This window comes from Capsella rubella, unplaced genomic scaffold, assembly GCF_000375325.1.
Source record: "Capsella rubella cultivar Monte Gargano unplaced genomic scaffold, Caprub1_0 scaffold_4, whole genome shotgun sequence".
Lineage (NCBI taxonomy): Eukaryota > Viridiplantae > Streptophyta > Magnoliopsida > Brassicales > Brassicaceae > Capsella > Capsella rubella.
The window spans coordinates 313960-336925 of NW_006238920.1; the positions used below are offsets into that span (position 1 = coordinate 313960).

The 22966-nt window shown below is 33.6% G+C and overlaps 5 protein-coding genes across 5 annotated transcripts; 1 reads left to right on the top strand and 4 right to left on the bottom strand.

Annotated features, from left to right (window-relative positions):
* The first annotated feature begins 5222 nt into the window (after positions 1–5222).
* Positions 5223–8188, top strand: LOC17890439. Its single transcript, XM_006293636.2, has 5 exons — positions 5223–6269; positions 6363–6476; positions 6562–7704; positions 7790–7877; positions 7974–8188. The coding sequence occupies exons 1-5, from the start codon at positions 5223–5225 to the stop codon at positions 7997–7999; spliced, it is 2418 nt and encodes an 805-aa protein (XP_006293698.1). The 3' UTR covers positions 8000–8188.
* Positions 8069–9849, bottom strand: LOC17890176. The gene is made up of 2 exons (XM_006293951.2): positions 9535–9849; positions 8069–9428 (listed from the first exon to the last, which is right to left on the bottom strand). Exons 1-2 carry the CDS (start codon positions 9832–9834, stop codon positions 8154–8156), a joined length of 1575 nt encoding a protein of 524 aa, XP_006294013.1. The 5' UTR covers positions 9835–9849; the 3' UTR covers positions 8069–8153.
* Positions 9850–9982: 133 nt separating this feature from the next.
* LOC17887760 (probable ATP synthase 24 kDa subunit, mitochondrial) lies at positions 9983–12518 on the bottom strand. Its single transcript, XM_006294704.2, has 7 exons — positions 12387–12518; positions 11860–11953; positions 11319–11463; positions 11016–11126; positions 10646–10792; positions 10419–10541; positions 9983–10332 (listed from the first exon to the last, which is right to left on the bottom strand). The coding sequence occupies exons 1-7, from the start codon at positions 12423–12425 to the stop codon at positions 10269–10271; spliced, it is 723 nt and encodes a 240-aa protein (XP_006294766.2). The 5' UTR covers positions 12426–12518; the 3' UTR covers positions 9983–10268.
* Positions 12519–15500: 2982 nt separating this feature from the next.
* LOC17888014 (ras-related protein RABG2) lies at positions 15501–17165 on the bottom strand. Its single transcript, XM_023784461.1, has 7 exons — positions 16845–17165; positions 16718–16744; positions 16520–16619; positions 16273–16419; positions 16102–16182; positions 15874–16025; positions 15501–15777 (listed from the first exon to the last, which is right to left on the bottom strand). The coding sequence occupies exons 1-7, from the start codon at positions 16898–16900 to the stop codon at positions 15705–15707; spliced, it is 636 nt and encodes a 211-aa protein (XP_023640229.1). The 5' UTR covers positions 16901–17165; the 3' UTR covers positions 15501–15704.
* A 1426-nt stretch (positions 17166–18591) lies between these two features.
* Positions 18592–20638, bottom strand: LOC17888370 (probable WRKY transcription factor 59). The gene is made up of 3 exons (XM_006295864.2): positions 20409–20638; positions 20150–20308; positions 18592–19020 (listed from the first exon to the last, which is right to left on the bottom strand). Exons 1-3 carry the CDS (start codon positions 20630–20632, stop codon positions 18801–18803), a joined length of 603 nt encoding a protein of 200 aa, XP_006295926.1. The 5' UTR covers positions 20633–20638; the 3' UTR covers positions 18592–18800.
* Between the last annotated feature and the right edge of the window lie 2328 nt (positions 20639–22966).

Below are 22966 nucleotides of genomic sequence, written 5' to 3' on the forward strand. Positions count from 1 at the left end.
GAGCTAATAGACCAACGGCTCAATGATGTCTAGCCAAGTATTAAGACAAGACAGCAGAGCTAATATACCAACATCAGGCTGTTTAGACTTGTTGCCTTGTTGGATGGTAAAAACAACGGCTCAATGATGTCTAGCCAAGTATTAAGACAAGACAGCAGAGCTAATACACCAACAGCAGGCTGTTTAGACTTGTTTCCTTGTTGGATGGTAAAAACAACCAGCAGATCAAAGATATTTAGCTCATCGACATTGTAAAGTTGTAAGACAAAAAATATGCACGAACAAGGTAAGTATAACATTCATGTAAAATGAAAACTAACAGATTCTGATTTTTGCAGGTATGTGACTTTGAGTAGATTTCAAGTGTAGCAGACTTCTTGACATGTATATGCTTTTCAAACCTTTACGTTTTTTTTTGTGTGTCTGCTTTACAAACTTGTTCGTAATTAGTTGATATAATTATGAAAAATCACAAGTGAGAGACACATAAATGTTCAGGTAAGATGTTGATATTCTCATGGATTTGTCATCTCTTTTTTATCTGGCTTTTGGTTCTTCTTATCAGGCGAATATGTTGGCTAATTTTGCGAGGTTGACTGTCGAGGATTCTAGGAAAGCTTTTGTCTTCGAAGTTTCATCCTTCCTGGGTTGTATTTTCTGAAGTTAAGTTACCAGCTTCTTTCTTGCGTTTACGTTGATGTGTTTGCATCGACTTACATATCTTTCTCTTGTATTTACTCAGTTGACTTGGCTGAGCCATCACTTGACAAAGATCTGGTTTTATGTTGATAAGGTATGTTAGGCTGTTCTCAATTCATAGTGAGCAATATTTGTAATTTTTATTCAGAGTCTAAACTTATAAGTCTTTTCTCAAGAAATCCATAGTATTGACTAATTTTTATTTGCTCCAGGTAAGTGCTTTGAAAGATGATGATATTCTCATTGATGCCATGGAGATTTTGTAAGTGTAGCAGAACTTGTTATCTTAGTTGTCTTAATAGCATAACTATCCTTGATCTATCCTGTCAAATTCTAGAAACTTATTGTATCACTGATAAGAAAAAATGTTGATTTTACTTCTGTGAGGCAGAGAAGGAAGAGTGTATTAATCATTTGGTAACTGCATTGTTATAACTAGTGTGTTTTTGAATTCATCTGACTTTTACCATTGTCTTTTTTTTTCTTCTAGATTACATACACCAGATATCATTTCCAAGAATTGTATAATTTGTCAGTGGAATTGATTCGGAGAGGTCATGCTTATGTTGATCTCAAGTTAAATCAGTTTAAACTTTATGATAGAAATAGATCCTTGTATCTTTTTCCAGTTAATTGTCATTCTGTAGCTATACTAGTGCAACTAACTCCACACATGAAACTTATTTATGCTTTCAGATGCCGAGGATATAAGAGAGTACAAAGAGAAGAAAATGAACAGCCCTGGAGGAAATGATTGAGGAGGGAAAGGCAAGGATAAAGAAAGGTATGCAGAGTGAAAATTTTAACATGTATGACCTTATTGGCTATTGAACAGAGAGGCAAGTGATAAAATCATCTCTGGTTACATATAAGAAAGAGACCCTCTCTTATCTTTTGGTGTCTGAATCTTTTTTATATATGCTTTGCAGTTCAACCCTCATCCTAAGGCTGGTGACTGCTGCATGCGATATGTCCCTTTCTAAGTCTTTTGGCTATTTGTAGTATCTACATTTTTTTGACCCGCTATTTTACTTTCAGTATTAGAATATCCCTTATGTATCTAAAGTATTTGCTGTTCTTAAAACTATCTTTGTGGTTTTGATCTTTCTTTTATTTTCATAATTGTAGCTATGTACTCTTGAAGCCTGGCGTGCTTCATACTACTAACACTCTACGCGTGTAAGGTAAAATACTCAACTAGCATGTGAAAACTTCGAGCATTTTATGCAGATATATTCATGTTGGTTGTGGTATCATTTTTCTTTTCTTTTTCTGATTGACTTTGAATGGGAAGATGTGTGACTTTAACTGTGAGTAGTACTCTGTTTGGTTATATGTCAATTATCTTCATTATATTTGCTCTCTATTGTTGTATGTTGAAGTGATGGTAGTATGATACATGTGAGTCGTCTTGAGCATCATATTAGGTAGCAGGTTGAATAAAATAGCTACTCACACCCTCACACCCTGCTGAACTAAATGATTATTGACTCACTGACATAGTGACATTAACTCGAACTCCAAAGTGGTAGTTTATGGTGCTTTAGCTGTATCAACCCTTAAAGATGATGTGATGTGTTCTGGGACAAATTCCAATTCGAAAGATTAGGTATTTTCAGTTTCAAGATCATAAAAAGTGTTTGCGTTTCTACATGAGCATATTGTGTGTTTTGATTATTTTATTCTCTAAGTTTGAATGCTTGTGTATCATAAGGTCATTAATCCTATATAATGTATGCATCTTAGAGTCTCATAGATATTTATTTTGACATCTTTGTGACTTCTATAGATTATGATTGTCGTTTCCTTAAATCTTGAAAGTATTTGTTATGTGTTAGGCTCTAAACCTCTGCTGATTGTTTTAAACATGTGAATGACATCGTAGAATTTTGTATCATGCATTGAGAAAAGGTAGATTTTACTTTGACTATGAAACACTACATTGTGTGTTTAAAATACTTAATTGTCTCTGTCCTAATGTAATGATAATAATTATTATTTTCTGAAATAGATGCATCTTTGGGGTAGATGTATGTGCTAGTACTGCACATTATGGTAATGGTATTATTGAATCTCGAATTTATTTGTTTTATGTTATGCTCTAAACCCTTGGTGTTAGTTCTAAGCATGTGAAACCACATTCTGGAAATATATTTGCAGGAAATATATTTGCATTGTCAACTAATGATTACTGTGGTAGATTCTATAAATTGTAACCATGGTTTGAGTCTTTACTATTCATTCAATAATTTGTATTGTTGTTTGTTTGTGTGAAGTGGACAATTTGAATTTCAATGTTAGTTCTGTTAGTTTTTAAAGTATGGACAATTTGAATTTCAATGTTAGTTTTGTTGAAGAACAGTATTTTCTGTATTTTGTTTTAGCCTTGTGTTGGTTTTTAAAGTATGTAATTTTCATGTACACATTTCTTGCATTTTAGTTGGTAGTCTGGAAATTTTTTGTTCATTATTCATAATCGACTTTTGCATCTTGCCTCTTGGAATAGTTAGCAACTTGGCATGGTAAACTGATTCAATTTGAATGTATGTCCATCTTAAATTAAGGCCAGGGTACTATATATGTACTAATGTCTATGATTGATTATGAGTATGCATGGAGGATGTAGATAGGACTTGAAATATTTTAATCTCTCGTTGTTCTCTTCCTAAAGTTTCTCTCCAAGAAGATAATTCTCATTTCTCACCCCAAAATGAGTCCAATATTATTACTAAGAAGTCTTTTTAAGAAATACACCGTTTGATTGCAGATTATGATTGTAGTTTTCTTGAATCTTGTAAGTATTTGATTTGCATTATGCTCTATCTTTGGTGATTGTTTTGCTGTTTCTATGTATAATAAATTCTTTCATACTATAAAATAGATGCATCTCGGCATCTCCTGTAGATATGTATGCTGAACGTATATGATATTTCTGCACATTATGGTAACAGTATTATTGAATCTCAGAATGTATTTGTTTTGCGTTATGATCTGCCCTTGGTGTTGTTTTAAGCATGTGAAACGACATTTTGTAGTTTTGCTTTATCAGTGAATGATTACAGTGTTAGATTCTAAAAATCGTACCCTTTTGCTTGAGTCTTTACTATACACTAACTGAAGATATCATAAAGTATTTTGTTTTATGAAATGGATGCATCATGCATGTATGTATGCATCGATTTTGAATGTAGCTGACTCTCACGCAGATTATGGTAGTATGTTACTTGAGTCATGAATGAATTTGTTTCATGTTATGCTCTGAATCCTTGGTGACACAACTTTTGCATCACACACTGATGATTACTGTGTTAGACTTTACCACTTGTACTCGTTGGCTTGAATTCTTACAGTAAAATGATTGAACTATCTATGTTATTATACTAGTGCCTAGCTTTCATGTGGTCTCTTTGTCTTACATAGTCGATGGAACTTTGTACTCTTTTGAATCATCCTGACTTTTGCAACTTGTGTGTTTGGTTTGGTTGTCTGGTAAGTTTTAGATGACACCATCCTGACTTTTGCAACTTGTGTGTTAGAATAGTTAGTGTCGTAAACTGTAGCAGAACTTATTATCTTAGTTTGTCTTAATAGCATAACTATCCTTGATCTATCATGTCAAATTCTCTAAACTTATTTGTTTCAGTTGATAATTCAATAGATAAAAATCTGCATAATACAGATGATCATAAAACACATACAATTATTAAATGACCATAAAAACATCCAATAAATTTTATATCAGATAGTTCATAAGACTTAATTACTTAATTATTCTAGTAAACATGTTTTTACAACATATCCTGTTTATTTTATTTTCTGTCAAAACATAAATAACCATATATATATATATAAAAGAACACATAATATATATATATATCTTTTATTGGATTTTTTAGAAAAAATATTTGGATAAAAATGAAATATATATCTTGTATATGAAATATATAATTCAAAATAAATCTTTCATTCGATCTCTTAATATTTTTTGGATAAAAATGAAATTTGAAATATGTATTTTGAATTAAATATATAAATTTATGATACAATGAAATATTACTAACAAATATTATTCTTAAAATAAAATTATAATTAATTACATGTCATTTATGCTTTAATAATAGTAAAATTGAAATTTCTTTTTGAGAGATTGTAGGTAGGAAAATGACAATATTTAATAATTTAAGTATTAATTTATCCGTTTTTATTATTATTATTATTTTTCTTTTTTTTTGGACAAACTTCTGCTTTTATTATTTTGAGTATTATTCTTCCAACAAAAAAAATCAGGTCCAAATAAAAAATAGTTCAAGTACTTTTAAGTTTTTTTAAAAAAAATGTATTCCTACATTTAAGATAGATTAAATAATAAATATATAACCTACTTCTAGTCGTTGTGTACGATTTATATATAAAACAAATGAACAATTTTTTATGTTTCGTGATTTGTACCCATCTCCCACTATCTTAAATTGTAACAATAAAAAAACTTGGGATCTCATCTCCATTTTCTCACGTTGACTTTGATGGCAGAGCTGCAGCACTTCTCCCATGAATGCCCGTTGACTTCTCCAAAGACCGTCGCCGATGGGATTTGCAGCATTTGCTACAAAGATGAACTTGTCGAGTTAGCATGTAACCCTTGCGATTTCAATCTCTGCAAAGCTTGCTCTCATCTACCACACAAGGTCTCACACGATTTCCATCCGGATCATCCTCTAGAGTTTTGTCTGCATCAGTTTGATCAGAAACCTGGACACATCCTCTGTTCCGGGTGTGGCAACATGTCTTCTGGTTCTTTTTACAAGTGTGAAGAGTGTGAGATCTACTTGGATATGGGCTGTGCCCTCAGTGATAACATCTTCAGGGGTTGGGAAAACAAAGACTTGCTTCATTACAGTCATTGCCACTTGCTTAAGAGGTGTAGACCAGGACCTGACGCTAGAGGTTCTTGCCTTCTCTGTGAGCTTCCCCTCTCTTCCTTTTCAATATGTTATGGTTGTGTTCATTGCTACTCTTTTGTTCATGAACGCTGTATTGATTTCACAAGAGAGATTTCACATCATCCTGTGCATCCTGCACATCCTCTCAAACGCCTTGATTACACAAGAACTAGTTATTGTGATATATGCGGAGACAAGATTGCTAGTGTCCCGTTTGGTTGCCAAGAATGCGATTTCGACGCTCACTTGAGGTGTTTAGATTCCTATTTGCGAGGTTTTATGCACAAGTCTCATCCGCATAAGTTGGTTTATAGAACTAAATCTCACATAAGTTTCAAACAAAACTATCAATGTGAAATATGTAGGAGATGCAATGTGATATCTCTTGACTCTTTTTATTGCTGCATAGAATGTGGTATGGTTTTCCATTTCGAGTGTCTTGAGATACCTGAGTTTGTGGTTGAGAAATCTCATCACATTCATCCACTTGAATGCAAATTGCTCCCACATGATCATGACGATTTTTTGGAGTACTGTGGCGTTTGCGAGACTATGGTATACGCAGGACATCATGCTTATTCCTGTCAAGAATGTGGTTTTCTAGGCCACATTGAATGCATACTACGCAAGGTAATCAACATTTCATTCTGTTTTTTTTAAAAAAAAAAAAATCTGTAATGTTGTTGGTCTTGAAGACGATCTACTTTGTATTCTAATCTACAGGAAGTGCCTTCCCCATTATACTTGAAAGATCTTTACTCTTGTAGCAAAGAAGGCAACACAAGTTCAACAGATCAAATAGACCACTACACCAATGAGTTAGAAACAAAACTTATGGTATGGATCCTCATTACAATCAATATATAAACTGATGAGTAAACAAGAAAAAGAGTGTAGAACCTTAGGCCCTTTATTGATTCAGGTTAATAGTATGAAGGGGCATATTCATGTGATGAGATTCGTCGAGCTCAGTGAACTTGATGAAGGAGCAAAGTGCAACATATGCAAAACAAAAATACTTGGTAGCCCTTGTAAATGCGAGACATGCAACTTCCAGGCGCATAAGTTCTGCGCGGAGCTAGGGAGACCATTACAGCATCGAGTTCATAACCATCCTTTGACACTCTTGCCAAAGGTCCCTGCAGGTGCAGGAGTTACTATGAACTGTAACATTTGCACATACGATATAGAAGGGTTCAATCTCTTTTGTCGGCTATGCAGTTTCATCATCCATACCAATTGCATATACAGAGGTAAGCATCAATTTACAGAGTCACAAAGGGGACAAAAAATCATTGGAAGCTGGGAAGGGAGTAGATGCATTCAACAAAAGCATCAGTTGGATCGAATTATGGTCTCAAACTCATATCCCATGACATGTGCTATCTGTGAAGATAAGGTGTGTGGTAAAGACAAGACCGTACACATGTCATCGCTTGATCTTACAACATTTGAGGAACGTATGATCATACAAAACTCACTTGTTGCCTGTATGGTGTGTGAAGATGTATATCATCCTCTGTGTGTTGAAGTTGAGAGGCAAATAGGATTCAATCATCCTATTCACCCTGATCACGATCTTGGAGTTTCATTAGTAAGTGGATCCAAATGCAGAATATGCAAGCTGGATATTAAAAAGTACGGCTATCGTTGTTCCACTTGCGAAATCAGTTTCCATATTAAATGCATCAAAGCGGTGAGATTGCCAGCAAAGATCAAGCCTAACCCTCACAGCCATTATTTCTATCACTTTTGGATTGCTGACTTGACGATCACGCGAACATGCCGTGTGTGCGCCAAACCTTGTGGTGTGTCGTTCTACGGATGTATTAGTTGTGACTTCAACGTCCATGCAGAGTGTATTGGGTTTCCATCAAATGTGAAGAACCAACGACATCAACATTCTCTTGTGGAAGAAAATCGCAGTGTTTTCGGGCCGGGTTGCTGCATTCGATGTGGAGAAGATATCGGGATTAGGAGAGTATCCGGAAGCAAATGCTCCAATGTCTACTACTCATGCAAACACTGTCGCGACTTCTTTCACCTCAAATGCATAATGTCTACGGTAAACATTTTTATCAGTCATATTGTCTTGTTCTGTTTTATTTTCAACTTTCAATGTTTATGTTGCTTTTATGTGTGTCATAAAGGATGACCGTGAAGCTGCAACAGAAGAGGATCAATTAAGAGACATCTATCTTATGTACCTAGAACGAAATCTCGTGGAAGTGTTGAAAAGTAAGTCTTAGTTTGGTAACGCTAACTTTCGTTATTCTAATCTTATATATGCATTATCAACTTCTTTTCATTTTATTCTTATGTTTGTTTCAACAGATGATGACCAAAGACGGTATTGGTGAACTAAGGAAGGCTACTTACCTTTTGTGAGGTTTATGTCTTGTTGTTTTGATTTGTGTTTACTTTTTCAGAGTGCCAAGTTTGATGCTGGTGTATATCAGTGTATGAACCACTGTTGAATTTACAAGAAAAAACAGTGACTAACACAGTGCAAAATTAGTTGAAATTTTCTTCCGAATCAGGTTGCTTGATGATGCTGATTTTTGAATGTAGTCTAGAACCTTGTGGAATCCCCAATGGTGGATTTTCACAAGAACAGTTATCAACAGCAAAGAGCTCCCACTCCTTAATCCCACATTTCTCCAATGCTGACTGCAATCTCTCCTTTTCTTTCTCTGCCGGGTAGGAACCATCTGGTGTCACGAGCACAGCCCCAGTGTAAGACTGTCCCGCTACACGAGCTGCTCCATTGTAATGGAACAGTCCCCAACTTAGATCGTCAGACACATCCACTATCGTCCAAAACTCATTTGATACCACACCATTGTCCAAAACGCTGAAACGGAATGTTGCAGGAATCTTTCCTTGTTTAACTGAGTATCTTCTCCTTCTCCAAACCAGCTTCTCTTCAAGCGTCCTCACCTGGAACACGGGCTCATACCAAAACGCGGACTTTCCTTTTCCTCGGTAGAATAGCTGGTACTGACAAGGAAACTGATCATAAGCCGGGTTTTGTCCAGCCACGACACGCCAGCTCCAATCCAATTCCCCTAACCATCCAACAAACAAGTCTTCCGCTGTATCATGACATAACTCCTTCCCTCGAAAAGTCGTCATGGGAGGCACATACGGCTTCTCAGGGATCTTTGCATCCAGTTCTAAACAATTGTGTTTCTGTAGTACACAAAGAGAGAAAGCTTCAAAGTACGGACTCTCATAAGAAGCAATGCATCTGTAGCTACACACCTGATCCACAGGACTACATTGGTTCAAACACTGAAGAGCTTTTCGACAATTCGGATCCAAAAGACAGTTCAAAATCTGAGGTCCACAGTTTTTAACCATACAACTAAGCGTCGAAAACCCTTTAGACCTCAAGTTTTGCAACACAGGAACAGGTCTTATGTAAGCGTTGATGATGACAAGCAAACAAAACCTTATATCATCAGAGTTTCGACGTTCCCAAGCATCTCCCACTGTCTTCACAACCTCTGTCGCTTCTTTATCTTTATTCACGCTTCCAATATCAGTCCCTCCAAGCCTGTTCATCAAATCTGAAGACGACTCAAAGCAAATCATGTTCTTGATACTTTTGCTGTTCTCCTGAACCCACTTCACAGATTCTGAGTTAGTAACAGCAACTAAAACCAAGATATCAGTCTGATTCAGTTCCTGTTTCATCATCAAAGCTCTCTGATCATTTGCAATCAAAATTTCATCATCAAAAACGAGCATTTCGTATCCTTCATCAACCCATTTTAGTCTTCTTGCCTGTTAAATGGCCAAAAAACACACGAAAAAGACTGTAATCAAATTATACGAATCGACAACAATTGTTAAGCGAGAGAGAGAGAGAGATTAATACAAAATTACTTACGGTGTGGAGCATAACTTCTTCCCAGGAAGTGGATTTGAGTGGGCTTACTGCTCCTTTACCGACGAGAGCAACCAGTTTCACCGGAGGCTCAGGCTTCTCTGTCTTCCTACTCTTCTCCGTCTCCAAAACCGAGCGAACAATGATTCTCCGCCTGGAGTACGACGCGTCATCTGAGAAAGGACGAGACTTCCGGAAGAAATTAACCGGAGAGAACGCCGCACGACGAGGGACGAATCGAGTGAGGAAAGGAGAAGACTCTCTCGTTCCGGGAAGAGAAGCTGCTTTGAGAGAAATCGCCATGGTGTGGTGGCCAATTTACATACATACAATAACGGTCTCTCACCCTTTGTTATAATTGTATATAACTTCGCCACGTGTTGCCTTATGGTTGGTTTAAAAACATTGGACATTTCACTTAGATTTTAGATACATTATTTGATTCGGTTTGTTACCAAAAAAACTTTATTATTTAAAGATGTCAAATATCATTTATCACCATTATCAAAAACATGAAACCACCTTTGTGTCTAAAAATCTCAAAAGCGTAATAACCACAGGAGAAAGTTAGAACAAATTTGGGGTATTCCAATTCATGGTGAGACCTTTTTTATTTAAATGCCAAACCAAAACAGAAGCGGTAAGGGGAACGATCTTCTTCTCTTTGAAGACAAAACAAACATCTTCTTCTGCCTTTTTCTTCTTACAACAAATCAAATGTTTCTTAGGTTCAAACCTTAGATGAAGTTACGGATGTCCAGAGACTTCACGTCTGGCATTTCCTCATCATTGAATTCCTCCCTGCAAAATCCCCATCATCATGTTATGATGATATATAGATGAGAGATCAAAGACTTGATGAATGAGAAACAAATGGCAATACTTACTTCTTTTTCTGAGATTCCATTGCTTCAACTGCATCACTCTTCAGCTCATCCAACTGTGCTTTGGCCATGCTGAGCTCCAAATTTTCCTCGTATTTAGAAAGATCTTCTTTCCTAATCCCAAGCCTGTTCAGATTAATGACATGTAAACATGCACATTAGTTATCATTTGCAAATCGAGCTGAGATTTATTATTATTTTGTATGGGTGGTTTAAGAATGATGACATACTTTTTGTTGCCTTTCTCAAACTCTGCAACCAAAAGATCCATTCCTTTCTTGTCACTTCTCAGGAGAGGCTTCTTTATGTCCTTCTCGACTTTCTCCAAAGCCTCAAACATCATGGCCTCAGCACCAAGCTCATCAGTAAGCCCCCTCCTGCAAGATATATCCCAAGCAGAAGAATAACTCAAAAGACTGTTTTTAACAATTTTCATTATGTTGCAACCAATTGGGAAATAGGAAGATAATAAATAATATAAAGCAGTTCTTCAAATAATTGCTGAACAATCACATTCAAGATACTACAGGGTGCAACTTGATGGGTGAGGGAAAACTATCCAAACGGATGACTGAAACAACTTCAAAGTCTAACACCTACCTGGTGCGGATTTCCTGCAACTTCAATAAGTATGCACGAGCATCTGGAATATCTTGAGTCTCGGTCTCAATGTCATGTTTAATGCGTTGAGATTCTGAGAACATGTCTGCCCTAAAGAGCAAAAAAACGCAGGACAAACATCCAAATTAACAACGTTAAATGGTAGCCCTGAAACATATGTGAAATTCGCTTCAGGGAAATCAGAAAGGTAAAACCAGGAAATTCCAACAAACAGTATTAGGGACATCAACATACATCCAAGCTAAATAACAAACATCTCCAAAGGAACAGCAAGAGGCTTACTTTTGCCTGATGGTCTTCATTACATTTGCATACTGTTTTACCGCAGCTGGGTCCTCTGGAGCAAGGGTGATCTTTTCCTTTCGGAGAATATCAACTGCAGCCTGGAATTTGTTCTTGATATCAAAAAAGACACCCTTCAACATCTCTGTCAAATAATGTAAAACTCAAGTCAATAATAGTAAACAGCAATGCTTGTCCCCTCTAAACACACACAAAAGATACAGAGAAGTAAAGAGATAAATCAACTTCTTCACAAGATAATTAGCAGAGCAACAGTCCTAGCAATCACAGCCTGGGTTTCACAAGATTACATTTCAGTGACCAATATAGTTTTTCGGCACATTTCATCTCGAGAAAGTGACCTAACATTTTCTTAACTAGACACAATGCTAAATCCAAAGCATGAAGGGATTAAACAAAGGACAGCAACTATTTTCAAAAAATTAATACAGCCAAAAACAACAAACTCAGTGAAGGGTGTAAGTGAAAGTAGCATATAATCTTTAATACAAAACAGCAAAGCACAGTTTTGTCACAATACCATCTCCTTTAAATGTTGGACGAGCAGCTTCCTTCGCAAAGGCTCTGACTGGAATAGCATGTTGCTGCTGCAAAATAACCAGACTTCCCTGTAGCTGCACAATGGGAGTAAGACAAGTTGCAGCTAATCAATGAAATCAGAAACGTCTCGGTCTTCCACAAGTTTTGATAAGAAACATTTTTTGCAAATCATCATCTTATCGTCGTTGTAAGCACTTCACTTAGAAATGTATCAGCGATCAACATAGAAATCGATATCGTACAAGACTCTATTAAAACTCTCCGATCAAGCGAGATTGTACAGAAGATACTAAAAATTCGAAAACGGCATAGAAATGGCACACCCTAAGATGTGATTCGGTGATATAGATAGCATCAAATCCGTAATCTCATCACACAAATCATCGCATCGAACACACATAAAACCCAGAAATCAGGTAAAACCGAAAAGGGGAATCAAAAACAAACGATAAGCAAATGTCGCATTCGGATTCGGATGATACAGAAGAATCGAGGGAGAGAGTGTACCTGCTTAGATCTGGAGAGGAAGCGAGAAGCGTACGCCATTTTCTTAATCGAATCGAATCTGTGAAGAGTTGACGAAATTAGGGTTTGTGGTGTGTTTTTGAGATCCCTATCTGAGACGGAGCTGAAGTAACGAGAAGGGGAAGTATTGGGTAAACTAGTCGCTCGCTCTTTTACGGAGTCCAGCTTAATTGTACAGCGTTGATTACGATCAACGGCTGAGGTTTTTTATTTTTTATTTTCCTTCCAATTACTTTATTAGATTTAGAATCAAGATTCACAATCGTTGTTTACAGTAGATAATCAACGGCTGAGATTTATTCCGGATATCTGAACCTTAATATAATTATTTATGATAGTAATATTATTACAGGCAATACCAGTAAAATAAGTTTTTTTTTTCTGATATATCATTATCAAATTTATGTTTAAAAATTATTATTAAAAAACTTTCTTTTAAACCACAAAATAAAAACTGGAGTTTGAACATTCAAAACTAAACCTTAAATCTTGAATACTAAATATTACATCTATAAACTAAAACCTAAATATAAAATTATGAATCCAAAAAGAAAAAGAATTATGCACCAATATTTGTGTTTGATGTACTGTTAGAAAAGTAAAAATTCGAAAATAATAAGTAATAGTGGTATTTCTTTAAAAAAAAAACATATAATGTGCTATTTTGAGAAATTTCTCAATTTTTTTTTGTTACAAAACACTTCAAAAGTTTTATTTTTGAATCTGATTTTATTGAATGTCTATTGATTTAGCAAAAGAAGCTTGGGATAATAGAAGTCGGGAGGCACAAATTTCAATTTCACTGATGCAATGCCGTATTGATGGCATGTGATGATACCACCTCAGAACCATTTTGCATAAAATACGCGCACAAGTGCACGAGGTTCGGTATCTCTCTTCCAGTAATTCATTTAATCTAAACATTGCCTAAGAAAACCAAATAATATATTAAAAGTTAGTTTTTATCAACAATTTGATGTAATAATATTTACCTCTCATGTATTTTTGTTTCTTGGATTTACATGCAAATAATCCCAATTCTTTTAAATTCAATTTTAATTGTATACAAATAGTCCTTTATATTTCAATATATTCATAGTGCTTAAATTCGTTATTTATATAAGAATTTGTTTGTATAGAAAAATATTTACCAAGACTGCCATACTATATCCACTCATATATAGTGAGTTTTTAAAAGTAAATATCTATCATTTACAATAAATTTGCAATTTTTTTTAGGGTCAATAAACTGGAATTTTTTAATGTGAGCTTTAATGACATAATACAAATAATGTGCAAATTTTTATTCTATTACTAATTAACGTAAGATATTTTCAATTTTCACCTTAGCTCGACTACAATTAAGGTTTTGGTGAACTTAGCTGATAATAAATAAATTTATTATATTATACTTAATTAGATTTTATATATACTCAACATGAAATTTCTAAAATTTATTGACCTAATATATTAGAAATTAGGAAAACAAATATGAAAAAAAAAATGATATTATCAACATGAATATATTTAACCTTTACCACTTCCTCTGTTCTTTTCAATTCAAATGATAATCTCTTCTTTATTAGTTTACTAGATAGATAAGAGCCAACATATTTACGTGGATGTAAAAATAAATAGAAAACCAATACTACATTTTGCAATACAATTTAATTTTATATTCATCATAATAAACCAAATTTTAACTCAATGCAGATCATCTAAAACTAAACGGATAAGAGCAAAATGATTATATATTCATTCCCTCAAATTTTATTTTAGTTAGTAATAACAATAATTAAATAGATTATACCAAAAGGTAATTAATTAAAAATAAAATAAATCGACAACGGTATTATAACATATAAATATATATATATGTTTTGGTCACCACAACCTTCAACCCCGAGCGAGTCCCATTACTTTATCCATGATCATGCAATATATTACCACTCCCAATCCATTTACTTTGCCATATTCACGATTCAACAAATCACTTCTTACTCTCATATTCAAAACATATGTCTCCCCAAAATCTCCAACTCACTCTCCTAGAGAATCGATTTTACTTTCTTGAACCACCTTTCATCAAACCTCATCATATATCAAATCGGGCACGTGTGATTGCTTCCATACTTGGTACAAAAAAAACTCGACCATCTCTTTCCAGGCTCCTTCTTTGAAATACATGGCTCTTCGTCGTCTAGTCATATTGTCTTCTTCTATATGATATACGCATCACGTTAATAAACCACCGGAAAGACAAACTCTACTATTTTTGCTTTTCTTGAACGCCATCTTGACCATGCTTTAAGAATTGGTCCATGTATTGAGAACTTGGTAGAAGGAATAAAAGCCCCATCAAGAAAACAATTTGAGTTAATTAGTTTGCTTCCCAATGTTTAAACCTACAAAGACTTGCCAAAAATTCTGCAATAACAACATTCTCCGACAAACCAACTTCCATGAATAACTATCGATATATAAGATTTAACTACGTTGCCAATATTAAAGTGAGTTTCGACTCGAAAGAGACTAGAGAAACCAATCATCTTGAAAAGACATGCTAGGAATTTCCCATATTATCAATTGATCTATGAGTTGAAAATTCACAAACCGCTTATCAAAATTTAGATAATTGAAAATGAGTTGCAACTAAGAATTAAACAGCAAAGTTGGTTGTTGTTTTATGGTTTAATGATTATATTTCAAACATAATGTTCTCAACAAGAGAGAAGAAGAGTGTTTTTTTTTTTCGTACATCCAATACAAAATTGGTTGAGAGAGAGAGCAAAAAAAAAAAAAAGATCATTAAAGAGAAATACAAAAAAAAAAGTAAAACGGTTGAGCCTATTAAAAAGATCATTAAAAAAATTGTTGCGCAAAGAGGTGGACTAATATATGGGGGGTTATCGGGATGTTGAATCTAAAAGAGTTTGTGGATTTTAAAAGTTGTAGAGATTTTAAAATTTTCAAAGATTTTTGTAGATTCCAATAATGTGTTTTTGTATTAAACATGCAAACATAAACGTTACGCTTTCAAAGAAGCAAAAAAATGAGATTATTGAATGATGAGTTGAGTTTTGTATCAACAAAAAGTTTTACAGAAATGAAATACAAAATTAATTAGTGATTTACATGCATAAAAAAACACTCAGAACGTAGCAATATATCAATTGATAAACCTCTATAATTGATATTAAACCAAAAAATAAATAAAAAGTTACAAAAAAAAACAAAAGACTGAAAATAAAAAAGCTGGTGGTACTCAATACTTATTTGATCAGATATGTTAAGTATGAATTAGCAAGCACAACCTCTGTTCTGATCTGGATCAATAATGTCAGTAACAGAGTCATATACACCTCTAGGATATCTGCAAATATCAAAAGAGACAAAATAAAATTTAAACATGATAATCTTCATAGAGTTAACCTAGAAAGAGTTGGATCTTTATATAGTAGTAGCTCACATGTCATTGGTTTGTTTATGTTCATTGGAGAGAGCAATGTGTGCAACCCCCAAAAAAGCTTCATCGATATTGGTATCTTCCTTCGCAGATGTTTCATGGTATGGTATGTTACCCTTTGAGCCACACCATTCGTGTGCTCTCTTATTTGAAACCTGCATATGTATACTTGCGGAAGTTAGGGTTTTTATACTATTGGTTTGAAGAGGAGATTTATGAATACGAGCTTACAACTCGGCTGTTTCCACCATCTACATCGGTCTTGTTCCCAATCAAAACAAAGGGGAATGTCTCAGGTTCCATAGGATTTGCCTAGAAGATATATGTCATACTTGTAAAAAGATTTGCGTGGTAAAATGTAACTTCTTGCACAAGAAAAAGGAACCGTTAGGGCAAAAAAACCTGTTTGAGGAACTCAGTGTGCCAATTGTTGAGAGTTTCGAAAGATCTGAGATTGTTCACGTCGTACACAAGAACACAACAATCAGCACCTCTGTAAAACGCAGCTCCTAGACTCTGAAACCTCTCTTGTCCTGCAGTATCCCATATCTATAATAAAAAACAAACAGAGTCTCATCTCATGGCATAAAAAAAGAGATCAAATTGTGAAATAAATGGTCAAATGAATGATATATATCAACTTAGTTACCTGTAAGGTTACAGATTTGTCTTCTATATGGAGCTCTTTGGTGACGAAATCAGCTCCGATCGTGGCCTTATATTGCTTGTTAAATTTCTTGTACACGTATCTTAAGTCACAAGTCAAGGTTACCACATAAACACAGATCTAATACAGAAACTTGACTTTTTAAAAATTGAACTAAAATGTTTAACTAATCAAGGATACTGATTCATCAAAGAAGTTTTACCTACCCTGCATATATAAATAAAGATTCAGAACAAAACCAAAAAAAAGAAACACAGAAGCAAGAAAGATCAAGATCAATTAGAAAAGATGAGAAATTATTAATTACCCGCTATCTCCAAGAACAATGACCTTAAGCAATGTTCTGTTCTTCAAGGAATCCATGGTCAAGAAAAGCTCAAGAACCTATGAGATTGTTCTCTTTTCTTTACTGGAAAAAGGTTTCTTTCTTTGTTTTCGGACAGAGACAAAAAGTCTACAAGATCGGTCTTGATGATCTCCTTCTTCTTCTTATGTCTTCTGTCTTGTGGGGGAGGAAAGGAAAAAGACAAAAGAAAAGAAGAAGTTGTCACGTGTTGTGATGATATATTGGTTTGATGATGTGAAGAGAAGAAAGAAGACATGTGAATCCTTTGCCAACTAAAAGCAAAATAGTTAGGCCAATCCAGCGAATCCGAATCTAAAAACTCTTTAGACCTTTTTTAATTTAATTGTTGTTGACAAGAAAAAAATAGATTTCAGTATTTTTTTTTTCTTTTTTCAATCATTGATTTTACAGGAGAATTGAGTTGTCCTTTGTTTTTTTTCTGACAATTTTCATTAACCTGTGTCTATATTTGGTCGCTGAGTCATTAGTAATTAGCTCATACTCGGCAAAAAAATATTATTATTTTGGTTATAAGATATTAAAATTGTTATAAAAAGAAGAACAAGAAATTGTAAATTAGCTCTTTGGCTGTCAATTAAAAGTCAATGAATACGTGTGTGGATATCTCGCTTATAGTATTAGTCTCAACAATAATATTCAATTACTATCGTGTGGTAACATTTAAAAAAAAAAGTAAAAGTATGGTTCAAAGTTTCAAAAATGTATTTTTCAGCTATTTGAAAAAAAGAGATAATTGTCGAAATAGATAATGAAATAGTGAAAAAAGTTTGAAAAAAACAATTAAGAAAAAAAGATATTTTGGATAATGGAGATGTCATTTTGACATTTATTGATAAGGTGTGTCGACCAGATCGTGCTTGCCTTCACAAGTATCTCATATCTGCATTTTGGTTGTTGGCATGACAAATCATATCATGTAGCTGTCAAAACATATAAATATCTGTTTACATGTGATTTTTCATTTTTGTTTATATTGTATATGGAATATGGTAATCTAAGGGGGAGCTAGGGGAGAATACGTAGTATCAAGTTCTTTTTTTTCTTTTCTTTTCTTTTGCTAATATGCTAAAGGCCAAGATATATTCTATTAATAGAAACCACTAAATCAGAATCCAACTTTATAAAACGTACTATTATATTTTTATAATTTTGTTGTTGTTGTTGTTATTGTAATTTATGGGTTTAAGAGAAATAAAATATTGTGCTTGAGTTTAACGTTGGTAATTTTAATTGGTTGATTAGGTTAAGTTTAAAATACAAAATGAAACCTAGTAGTAAAACTTTTTAACTAATTGTTTTGGTTTTTAGCTCTAATATGGCTTACAAGATGAGCATATGCATATTAGCTATGGGCCAAAGTGCTTAGCCTACCTTTAGGTTTATCTTAAATACAAGTAAAAAGGCCCATTATTTTCTATTGTTTTTAGTTAACAAGATATTTTGTATAAGAAAAATGATTAAGAAATCAAATAGGGTAAAACAGGTTTACATAATCAAATATTAGTACGTATTTGATAGATGTGGATAATCTAAAATATGCCAATAGGTATAGTTATTTGAGATTTTCGATGGATATTGAAAATTCAGTTTCATTGACAATATAGTTTTGATCAAATCAAAATATTTTCGACTAATCCATTTGTGATTGACAAATGTCTCTCATTGTAGAGAATTAGAGAGGTCCATGTACAAATTAATTAGTTTCTATTATTAAAAATTTACAATTAAACCTTTACATGCAAGATGATCAACGTTCATTACAACCCCACCAACTAAATACATTACAACCGACCAAAACCGACCCAACAAGGTATATGTGGATACATGTGATGCGTAATTACGACGGTGACATAAACTATATACATATATATACACACAGAGACTTGGTAACTATGATCAGTTTGGAGCAGAATGAGAGAAACCATACGTATTTGTTTGAAAGCACCAATTGTTGTGGGAGGTAAGATCAAAGTCATCTGATTCACAGTAAACTACAGAAGGGCTCGGGTGGTTATGTATCCCTTCGTACGTTGTCCATACGTAATCTGGATCGCTCGTATCTCTCTCGATCTTCTTCTTCACTTTGCAATCAGGGTCCGAACACTTGTGATAATGCCTGTATAATTTATAAAAATTGAGCATTAATTAATAATTTCTTAAAACTCTAAAAGATTTTATAAGATTTCCAATGTAACATGCAGTTTGATTATAATATATTGTGTGGTCCAATGATTGGTTGCATAACGATAGTATTGTCGTTTGTGAGTCCACTTGAAATTAAAGGTACCATACAAGAAAGAACTCATGAATTATGATAATCTCAAGTGTTAATTTGTTATAAGCGTATATCACAACTTGTGACAATAGTTTAGTTTCTATTCAATAGATGTTATGCCTTATTGATATGTATATTCTTATTATGTATATATCCGTGACACATGCTCCACATGGAAATACAAGTAAGGCTAACAAATTAACACCGCGACGTATATATATTGTATATATTTTTGGTGATCGTACATGCATATATATGCATGTTGGCTTCAACACGTATAAACCATACATTTGTAGAAAAATGCATTTGGACAAGAAACACCTCCACTAAAGATGGAACACTAACCATATTCTATATGATACTTTATCCACACATGCATGTAAAGTTTGAATGAAGGTTTAGATCACTATTTGATATCAGATCAAGTACTTTTTAGTCTAAAGTCAGAAAGGAGTGTGAACTATTCTTATAAATGTAGTGATTATCAAAAGCAAAATATCATTTCTATGTACTAGGATTTTGTAGTAAGAACTAGCTAGAACTAATTTTATTTTTAGAAGTGATATAAATCATCAATTATTAAGTTCTGCAATGAAAGTATCATGTACTAGAAGTTGGTTTTATCTTAATTACTTCTAGCTAAACTTATGAACAAGGTTTTGTATGTCTTTTCAACAACAACAAAAAAGGGGTTTTGTCTGTCTGTTAACTAACTGATATTAACTTAGTGCGAAAAGAGGAGTAACTAACTTGTATATCCTCGACTATTAGCTAGTTGTTGTCTCAAGTTGTCCATTTGACAATTAACTACTCTCTGCTTCCAAATTCATCAAGTGGAAACATTCATTGCAATACTCAAATCAACACAAACTATATAGCATATGCAACTAGAATAACCAAGTTGTCGAATAAACAACTAAACAAGTATATGTATATGGTAAAGTACGAAGTTAGAAGTAATGATATTTACCTCGGATATGGAGTGCCCGTTATTGGCTTTTTGCCGTACTTCCTCCATTTGTAGCCGTCATCTAAAGCATCTTTTTCAGGTGATTTCGTTCTGAATGCTTGAATTATGGGATCCTCTTTGTGTCTCTTCCTCTTTTTGATCTCATGACTTTTGTCACCTCTATATATTATATATAAAATCATCAGCTGGTTAATATCACTGTTAGCATAACATTCATCAAGAACTAAGCTATGATGTATGGTATAAAAAGTTGACTTACATTTCAAGGCTCATAGGTGAGGTAGCTAGGCTTGTTTGAAACGGGCTTGTGATTTCTGCAGCTACTATTTTTTCCGATGAAGTCCAACTCAAAGTAGGCGACGAAGAGTGGTCCTCACGGCCTATTTCTTCCATGATCATATCAAATGAATCCGCAAAATCATCGAATTTAAAAAATTCAGTGAAATCTGTGTAATTAGGGTTAGGGTTTGAAGGGTAGTTCATTTTTTAGTTTCTTTCTTTTTTTCTTTTTCTTCTTTAAGAAGCTTGTTTTGTGTTTTAGCCTGGTTAAGCTACGAGGAGGAGAGATCTTGTTAGGCTGATACTGTTTATTTATACTGCAAAGATCTAAAGAAAAATAATAATATCATTAATAAAATAAAAGTCTATTTGCTTTTAAATAAGTTAAAAATAACTTTCATGGCTACTTTCGTGCGTATATTCAACGAAGCTTCTTGAATGGAATTGCTATAGCGACAAGTTAATTTTTCTTTATTATTATCATTTATTTTTTAAAAATAAAGTACCCATAAAGTGGGAAATTTTTACTTTTTTCACATCTTAATCTTTAAGGTTCTATAGAAAAATAAAAGTTTTCGAAGTGTTGTCCAATCAAATGCTCGAGTAAAAAAATGCATGTAACAATCACGGGTCCCTTCGTAATAATATGACACTAATTAATCACTTTTATTCTTTTAATCAAAGCTAGATTTCGAGTGGATGTACCTAGCAAACGAATCAATGATGGTGGGGGAGGGCTCCAAAGCCTTAACCGAAACCTAGATCTCACAAGATATGAACCAATAAGTATGGTATAGAGTTAATAAACCTAGCTCTCATAAGATATGAACCACTATGAACCAATAAATATGGTATATATAGAGCTTAGTTTGATCTAACTAGGATGGTTTTAAGCAAGAATATTATATTAATTGTTGATCTTAGAGTGGATTCAGTTTGATTTTAGCTGATAAGAGCTATCAACTTGAGAGGAAGTGTAATTAGAAAACCAAATTCATCACTTTGGGACCACGTCTCATTAGTTTTTTGTTTTTTGTTTGTTTCTGTTTTGAACTTTGGCCTAACAAAAAAAAGTGACAAAACTTATTTAAAAGATATCTTTATAGCTCTGATTCTATCTTTTACGGCATCTTAAACTTATAGCACAAGTAGTTCGATCCATTGTTATTTTTTAATTGCAATACTAAATTACTAATACCTTATGGCCTTATGGGGCAAGTAGTCGTACATCTTAATTAAGTTCAGTCAAACACCAACCTTTGCATGCGTTGCCAACACAAAATATAAAACAAACATAAACACCTATCACATTTATAAGAATATAAAGTTAATTATTTCATATTCGGGTAACACTATAGACGGCCTCACGGTTAATAATGCATGCTTTATAAAGACATTGTTAATTTGTCATATATTTTTTCCCAGTGGTTATTAGTTTATATACTTGTATCATCTTTTTCAACGTCAAAAAATTCTGGAATATGCCGATTAAAAAGCTATCATGTGATTCATGTAAAGTGAGACTTTTTTCTGTAACTAATAGGAGGAAACGCAACTTTTGTTACAAGTATTTTTTAACTTTACATTTAAAATTGGAGCAACCAATACGAGACGTTATTGTTGCTACGTTGAGTACGTACGTCTTATTATCTTATTGCATGTTGAGATTAAAAGTGCATCTTATTGGCTAGTTATTTCACAACCTCTCTTTTGAAGAAGGTCGAAGGCAAATGACGTTAGAGAAGATACGTCACCATGCTTACGTCCGTGAGCCAAATTTTGCCGTGGAGCTGAGTAATAGATAAATAAAGAGTATTAATGTGGTTTTTGTCGTTGTTAGTCGTGTGGTGAAGCGCCGGTTTGGTCGACGAGGCTCGTGGTGGCAACGTGGAAGCTTTAGGTTTTGCGTCTTTCGCGAGAAACTTACGAGCGGACAAAAACTTTTTATTTTTATTTTTTATCTTTGTTAAAGTACTTAAACTAGAGTCTAAATTAACTCATCAATAAGATATTAACTACGGTTTAATAAATTATTAGTATTCTTTTTTTATTTATAATTGGTCCTTTCGGTTCGATAAAAAAATAATAATGTTTAATCAAAGTTTAAAGCTTAAAAGAAAATTAATGTACCTTATATACTAACAGTCATATATATGCTCAACTACAACATTTTTCAGCTCTTTTTTTTTTTCTTTTCCATTTGCATTAGAGTCAAATTCTAACAAGTCTATTTAATAACAAATCTAAGAAAGAGAAAAAAATTGAGATCTTTAAAATTAGTTTATCTAAGAACACTTCTATAACATAGGAAAATAGTTAAAGATCTCTATAAAATTAGACAAGATTGTCATTTCTAAAATATAACGTGGTAGTTCGCTTTGGCATAAAAAAACGTGGCAACTAATACAATAACTATTAACAGTTTAACTAACAACATTAGTATGGTCATCGATATGTATTTATTAATTATTGTCTGTTATTTGTCAATATAAGTTAATTAGTAGTAGTTTTACATAACTAAGTAACTAACAACATATC

Excerpts from the sequence above, each read along its gene's own strand:
- LOC17890439 (XM_006293636.2), top strand. The coding sequence starts at position 5,223 with ATGGCAGAGCTGCAGCACTTCTCCCATGAATGCCCGTTGACTTCTCCA. Across the intron at positions 7,705-7,789 it reads TCAAATGCATAATGTCTACG|GATGACCGTGAAGCTGCAAC; the intron begins GTAAACATTTTT and ends TGTGTCATAAAG. Across the intron at positions 7,878-7,973 it reads TCTCGTGGAAGTGTTGAAAA|ATGATGACCAAAGACGGTAT; the intron begins GTAAGTCTTAGT and ends TTGTTTCAACAG.
- LOC17890176 (XM_006293951.2), bottom strand. The coding sequence starts at position 9,834 with ATGGCGATTTCTCTCAAAGCAGCTTCTCTTCCCGGAACGAGAGAGTCT. Across the intron at positions 9,429-9,534 it reads AAGAAGTTATGCTCCACACC|GCAAGAAGACTAAAATGGGT; the intron begins GTAAGTAATTTT and ends GCCATTTAACAG.
- LOC17887760 (XM_006294704.2), bottom strand. The coding sequence starts at position 12,425 with ATGGCGTACGCTTCTCGCTTCCTCTCCAGATCTAAGCAG. Across the intron at positions 11,954-12,386 it reads TCCTCTCCAGATCTAAGCAG|CTACAGGGAAGTCTGGTTAT; the intron begins GTACACTCTCTC and ends CCCATTGTGCAG. Across the intron at positions 11,127-11,318 it reads ATGAAGACCATCAGGCAAAA|GGCAGACATGTTCTCAGAAT; the intron begins GTAAGCCTCTTG and ends TTTGCTCTTTAG.
- LOC17888014 (XM_023784461.1), bottom strand. The coding sequence starts at position 16,900 with ATGGATTCCTTGAAGAACAGAACATTGCTTAAGGTCATTGTTCTTGGA. Across the intron at positions 16,026-16,101 it reads ATGGTGGAAACAGCCGAGTT|GTTTCAAATAAGAGAGCACA; the intron begins GTAAGCTCGTAT and ends ATACATATGCAG. Across the intron at positions 15,778-15,873 it reads CATAAACAAACCAATGACAT|ATATCCTAGAGGTGTATATG; the intron begins GTGAGCTACTAC and ends TGATATTTGCAG.
- LOC17888370 (XM_006295864.2), bottom strand. The coding sequence starts at position 20,632 with ATGAACTACCCTTCAAACCCTAACCCTAATTACACAGATTTCACTGAA. Across the intron at positions 20,309-20,408 it reads TCACCTATGAGCCTTGAAAT|AGGTGACAAAAGTCATGAGA; the intron begins GTAAGTCAACTT and ends TATAATATATAG. Across the intron at positions 19,021-20,149 it reads ACGGGCACTCCATATCCGAG|GCATTATCACAAGTGTTCGG; the intron begins GTAAATATCATT and ends TAAATTATACAG.